General features: G+C 43.9%; 1 protein-coding gene across 1 annotated transcript; it reads right to left on the reverse strand.

Annotated features, from left to right (window-relative positions):
* Positions 1 to 314: 314 nt before the first annotated feature.
* LOC131198312 (histone H4) lies at positions 315 to 1,515 on the reverse strand. The gene has a single exon (XM_058182800.1). The coding sequence runs from the start codon at positions 1,499 to 1,501 to the stop codon at positions 1,190 to 1,192; it is 312 nt and encodes a 103-aa protein (XP_058038783.1). The 5' UTR covers positions 1,502 to 1,515; the 3' UTR covers positions 315 to 1,189.
* Between the last annotated feature and the right edge of the window lie 5,522 nt (positions 1,516 to 7,037).

Genomic DNA, 7,037 nt, shown 5'->3' on the forward strand with positions numbered 1-7,037 from the left:
TTCCTAGTCTAGTTCCTTCTAAATGTGTTGGATTTCAATTTCACTTCCAATTCCAATTCTGGTAGATTTGGTGAGGGAGATTGGAAAAAATGAACAGACTTTTGTCTTTTCTGCTATGTGGAAGAAGGATTAGCAATTTATTTAGTAGATTTAAATATTACCAGAACGGCTCTTTAGAAAGCAAGAGGATATTGCAGCAAGAGTTTAAACAATGCACTAAAAAAAATTAACTATTACACCCTTGCTACAAAACAGTCCAAAGCAACCAGATAAAAATAGAATACTTTATGCCATGAAATGTGGAGGGGTAGACTCCTACCTGGGCTATACTTTTATTAGTGATGAATCTAGTCCTGGAGTGAAGCATGAGTCCTACACCAATAAGAGAACCTTAAACAAGCTTTAATATTCTCCCAAATTCATCAAAATGGGATAGTAAAAGCCATAACAAAAACTCAGGCCTATACTGTAATTCTCAAAGGAAGAGAATGATTCCTTACTTGGTTCTGGAGCAGAACTGGCATCCATTTGTGATCTTAGTCCACCAACACATATTTTTAAAGACCAGGACTACTCCCCACTCCCTTTTCATCTGTCCCCCAGTGAAGGCAAACCACAAATTCTTCAATCCACATAAATTAACAAAAAGCAAAGGAATCCTGTTCAGCTTTAAGACACCGTACAGTATTCAAACACCTTCCAAATTAGACCCACTGCATTAGGGCTGCAATTTTTATTCCATACGAATTCCCACTGAATTCAAAACTCTATGTTAGAAATATCCTTTTTCAAAATATCACCTATCTGACATCAGAATGCTATATTTTCATGTTAGCAATATTAAAGAAATTTGATACAGGGTTGAAAGCCAGAAATCATGAGCTCTGCCTCAAGAAGCCAGATTTCCTGGGTGTCAATTTCTCACAACCTTAAGAGATGAAGATAGCAGCAACCCATTTCAGAAAATCTTGGATTAAAAAAAAAAAACCCTGCAGAAATTGTTCCTGAAATTTGCTAACAAGCTGGACTTGAGCCTCATGAACACACGCATTACAGCACCCTATGTAAGATTTGAACGTTTATGCCAAAATTCTGGTTACCAAATCAGCAAGCAACTCAGCAAATTTTCTGAAAGATTTGGTGGTCCTGAAAAGGACCTTTGGGTTTTGTATTCGGTTAATTAAACTTTTTAGCCTCCGAAGCCATACAGAGTACGACCTTGGCGCTTCAAGGCATAAACGACATCCATCGCAGTCACAGTCTTTCGCTTTGCATGCTCGGTGTAGGTAACGGCATCACGAATAACGTTTTCCAGAAAAACCTTCAGTACTCCGCGAGTTTCTTCATAAATCAAGCCAGAAATACGTTTTACTCCGCCACGGCGAGCCAAACGACGAATAGCAGGCTTGGTAATGCCTTGGATGTTATCGCGGAGCACTTTCCGATGCCTCTTAGCGCCCCCTTTTCCGAGCCCTTTGCCGCCTTTTCCACGTCCAGACATGGTTCTCTTGAAATACCGATCACCTCACTTGCAAGAAAAGAAACGCTGTTAACGCACGAATCTCTCAGCTTATATTGCGTAGAGACCGACCAGAATGAAAACAGCGGGGGAAGGTGTTGTTTTTTTTTTTTAAATAACGAACCTTATTGTTCCTCTGTCCAATGAATGACCAATACGGAATTAAACTGTCCAATCAGAATACAGTAAATAGTAGTCAAAGCTATGGACGATTTTGGTGCCCATTTTTTTAAAAAAATAATAAATTATATGGGGCTTCTAATTTAGCTATAAACACCGTGTCAAACCTCTCACAATTTACCTATTAAACATGTATTGTTATAAAATTTAAAACCGAATAAAGGAATAACTGGGTTTTTTTTCCAATCTACTGAGAATAACGTTTTAAAATGATTATTGAAATATTTTAGCTGATTGCTTCAGAAAAGTATTTATTTTCCAGCTCTTTTGTGAGATAATTCACAAAGTGTAAAGGCAAAGGTGGAAAAAAAGAAAAGAAGGCAAATGTTGCATTGCATTTATTATTTTCATAATAGAGGTTTTCTCCTTCATTCCCCTCATTTTCTGTGCAGACATGATTGAAAGAGAGCAAGAAACATAGTATTATTGGTAATCCTCTTTTGCAACTTTAACCCACAAATGTAACATCTATTTTTAGAATATTGAATGGACTTTGTTTTCCTTTTAAAAATTTTCCAGGGTTGACCCAGGATGGATCTAGAGGTGGGCTATTTGCTTTCCTTCAGATATTTTGGATTTCATCCTTCATGAGTTCAATAAAAGGACTCTTAACTGGATGTGGAAAAGAAATCAAAATGCCAATACACATAAAAAATAGGCAAAGCTTCAATTACACTGTTGTGACTGATATTGTGATTCTTTGGATCATACCCAGCAGATACCTCTGTTCTATACCCAAAGCAAGGGACTGGGAGGGTTTTGATTTAAAGATCATCAAGTTCTTTTGTTGTTGTTAGTTGCAAAGTCATGTACGACTCATTGCGACCCCATGGACAACTTTCCTCCAGGCCTTCCTATCCTCTACCATCCTCTGGAGTCCATTTAAGCTCATGCCTACTGCTTCAGTGACTTCATCCAGCCACCTCATTCTCTGTCGCCCCTTCTTCTTTTGCCCTCAATCTGCCCCAGCATTAGGCTCTTCTCCAGTGAGTCCTTCTTTCTCATTAGATGGCCAAAGTATTTGAATTTCATCTTCATAGAACCGGTCAATTTCATCCTCTTCAGCACCAGTAGTTGGGGCATGGACTTGGAGTACTGTGATATTGAATGGTTTACCTTGGATTCGAACTGAGATCATTCTGTCATTTTGGGGATTGTATCTCAGTATTGCTTTTCCTACTCTTTTATTGATTATGAAGGCTACTCCATTTCTTCTCAGTAGTATACCTGCAGTAGTTTACCTGATGGTCATCTGAATTAAATTCATCCATTCCTGTCCATTTTAGTTCACTGATTCCTAAGATGTCGATGTTCAGTCTTGTCATCTCTTGTTTGACCATATCCAGCTTGCCTTGATTCATGGATCTTACATTCCATGTTCCTATGAAGAAAAAATGTTTACAGCATCAGACTTTCCTTTCACCACCAGATGCATCCACAGCTGAGCTTCCTTTCAGCTTTGGGTCTGTCACTTCATTCTTTCTGGCGCTACTAATACTAGCCCTCCGCTCTTCTCCAGTAGCATATTGGACACCTTCCGACCTGAGGGGCTCATCTTCCAGCACCATATATTTTTTCCTTTTTGTACTGTCCATGGGGTTTTCATGGCAAAGATACTGGAGTGGGTTGCCATTTCCTTCTCCAGTGGATTATGTTTTGTCAGAACTCTCTGCTATGACCTGTCAGTCTTGGGTGTCCCTGCACGGCATAGCTCATAGCTTCATTGAGCTACGCAAGCCCCTTTGCCACGACAAGGCAGTAGTCCATGAAGGGGATGCTATACCTTACTATAGCACAAATAAATCATTTATTGAACGTATCAATAAGAAAGCATGGATAGCCAGGAAAATAAAAATAAGGACCAGTTTCACTTGAGGCACAAATGACTAGGCTCAAATGATCATGTTCTGAATACATTATTCAAACTCCCTGGAAGAGTCCATAAGGCTGGGAAAGGTAGAAGGAAAAATAAGAAAAGGACGATATGCAGCAAAGTGGAGGCACTTAGGGGTCAGAATGGGCCAACTCCCTATGGCCAACTTACCAAGGACAATTTAACCATTCAATTAAATAAAATAAGTGAAAAAAATATTTTAATTTTTGTCATTCACATTTCATTTTGTCCCTCCTTTGGCATCATTTCTTTAATCATTCTATTCCACTATTTCTTTGATATTAGTGTGACACTTGTTCCACAACGATTGTCGCACGATTGTTCCGCAGCAAGTTGACTGTGGGGAATTGACCATTGGAAGACCTAAAAGACAAGGTTGGGAGCAGACCATCTTGGAGAAAGTCCATCTTTGTTTTGGTGGGACATAATCAATAGGTGTTAGAAATGTGAGTTTAATGAGATAGTATCATTAACCATTAGTCTCTGCCACCAGCAAGAAGAGAAGAAGCTACCATATATTGGGCTGCCACTTAGAAGACACGGGCCATGTGTTAAGTCCCCGGAGTTCCGACAGAGGTGAGCGCCTTGCCAACAGCAGGAGACTGTTGATTGGCTAAGGCGCAGGCCGAATGGGAGGCGGGAAAAACCAAGGATTGTTATTGGAGCAGCTATCTGACAGCTCTAGTATATAAGAACTGTCAGACGGCTCTCCGTTGTTGTTGCTGTTGCTATTCTGTTGCTTACGGATCGTTGTTAATTGTTCAATAGAGTTGGATAGCATCAGATTCGCCTCAGTTTATACCCACGGACGATATACAATACTGGCACCGAGGTCCTGAGGCTATTGAGCCGCGATATCAGCTTCACAACCATGGTCTATGCGTTGAGGGATGGCTACTCAACCTTTCTTCACCCCCTTCGAGCCCTCTGCTGAAACATGGGACACGTTTATTGAACGTTTTGAGTGTTATCTGCAGGCGACAGATCTGGCTGACATGTCTAATGCGAGGAAGCGGGGATATTTCCTCAGCCTGTGAGGCCGTGAGATGTTTGGAAGGGCGAAGGCGTTGATGGCACCTCAGCCACTGCACGAAGTGCCATGGGACATCCTGCTGTCAAAGTTAAAAGAGCACTAGTCTCCAGCTCCCTCTCGAATTGCTCGGCGGCATGCCTTCCAACAATGTTTTCAGAATGAAGGGGAACTGTGACTGACTACATGGCCACGCTATGGTCAGCCACCTTATTCTGTGATTTTCTTGACCTAGATGATGTCTTGTTAGAACAACTCGTCTGCAGGGTGAGGGATGTGCGCCTGAAGCAGCGTCTGCTGTCCCGCAAGGAGCTGACTCTGGCAGCCACCCTGGACAAGGCTCAGGCCACAGAGCTGTCGGAGCAGTTGGCTACAGAGATTCAGAGATTTCAAGCCTCAGCTCCGGTCCAAGTCAAGGAGATTGGAGTTCATTATGAGGACTCGGATCTGACAGATTCCTCTGAGGAGAGCGAAAGTGTTAGTCGCCTCAAGTTGGCGCCAAATAAAAGGCGTGTGGTGGCTACTAAGCCCTCTGCGCCCATCTGCACGGGATGTGGGGGTGGCATCATAGGGATTTTAAAATGGCAGTTTGTAGACGCTGTAACAAGAGGAGTCATTTGGCGAAGGTTTGCCGGGCCGTCTTGCCACCCATTGATTCCAGTTCCGAGCCCGCTTCAGCCAAGAGAGCCCCTAGAAGTTGTCGGGAAGAGTGCTACGCCATAAGCCACGCCACTGCCGCCTCAGCCAAGAATAACAAAATTTATCTTACGGTAACTCTAGAAGGGATGCCTTGTAAAATGGAACTGGACACTGGCTCTTCAAGATCGTTGATCTCGTGGGCCACTCTTAAGCACATTTTGCTCGGCATTGTGAAGAGCTGCCTTGATCCCTGTGCAATCCGCCTTCGGGACTACCAAGGAAACCCCATTCCAGTGGTGGGATGTGGCATGTTTTCCGTTGAATAGGGCTGGATCAAACATCGCCTGCCCTTAACTGTAGTCCGGGAAAGCCTGCCACGTTTGCTGGGGCTGGATTGGTTTGAGGCATTCGGTCTCAATGTTCTGGGCATTCACTCGACCGCCCCCGATGCATTAGATGACATCACCGGGAGTTCGCTGATGTTTTTGATGGTCGGCTGGGAGAGTACAAGGGTAAACCCATTGCATTCAATTTGGACCCCCAAGTCATTCCGATTCGATTGAAGACTAGGAGGGTGCCTTTCGCATTAAAACAAAGAGTTGACCAAGAGCTAGACAAGCTCATCTCCCAAGGAATCCTGGTCCCAGTGGACCATTCTCCTTGGGAGACCCCAATTGTGGTACCCCTTAAGCAGGACGGATCCATTAGGATCTGTGCTGACTATAAGGGGACCATTAATAAAGCATTGCAAGCCAACCCTTACCCAGTCCCTGTAGTGCAGCACTTGCTGCACTCCTTGGGACGGGGTTCGATTTTCGCCAAGCTGGACTTGGCACAGGCCTATCAACAGCCCAGACCATCGTCACTCATAGGGGTGCCTTTAAATGCACCCGCCTTCAATTTGGGGTGTGCGTTGCACCTGGGCTTTTCCAGAGCCTCATGGAGCAATTGCTCGAGGGTGTCGTCCCCTATTTTGATGACATCCTCATCTCTGCTGTGAATCAGATGGACCTGATCTGTAAACTGAGGGCAGTTTTGACCAGGTTCCGGAAAGCTGGCCTTAAACTTAAAAAAGAAAATGTAAATTGGGAGTTCCCAGCATTGAATTCCTGGGCTTCCTCATAGATTCCCGGGGCACCCACCCTACCCCATCTAAGATCGAGGCCATCAAGAAAGCCCCTGCTCCTACTAATAGGACAGAGTTGCAAGCCTTCTTGGGTTTGCTTAATTTTTATTCGATTTTTGTGCCGCATAAGGCTTCCTTGGTGGAGCCGCTGCACAGGCTTCTAGATGCCAGGGTCGATTGGCATTGGGATCGAAATGCAGCCCGTGCTTTTAGACACATTAAGGACATGCTCACATCCCATGATGTTTTGGTACAATATGATGCCCAGTTAACCCTGTCGTTGGCCTGCGATGCCTCCCCCTATGGTATAGGGGCTGTTTTAAGCCACATTCTGCCAAATGGCTCCAAGTCTCCAGTTGCCTACTATTCCAGGATGTTTTCCGCCCTGAGCGGAATTATAGCCAACTGGATAAGGAGGCATTGGCAGCTGTGGCGGGAATCAAGAGATTCCACAATTATGTATATGGGCGGTTTTTTCATTTGGTCACGGACCAAAAGCCTCTTCTAGGCTTGCTGACCGGTGACTGTAAAACACCGCCCATGTTGTCCCCCTGAATGTCTTGATGGGTCGAGTTTTTAGCCTAATACAACTATCAGCTCAACTATCGACCTGGCAAGTCACTGGGGCACGCTGATGCCCTCAGTCGCT

Source organism: Ahaetulla prasina, chromosome 4, assembly GCF_028640845.1.
Source record: "Ahaetulla prasina isolate Xishuangbanna chromosome 4, ASM2864084v1, whole genome shotgun sequence".
NCBI classification, from domain to species: domain Eukaryota; kingdom Metazoa; phylum Chordata; class Lepidosauria; order Squamata; family Colubridae; genus Ahaetulla; species Ahaetulla prasina.

Coding starts and splice junctions, on each gene's coding strand:
- LOC131198312 (XM_058182800.1), bottom strand. CDS start 1,501: ATGTCTGGACGTGGAAAAGGCGGCAAAGGGCTCGGAAAAGGGGGCGCT.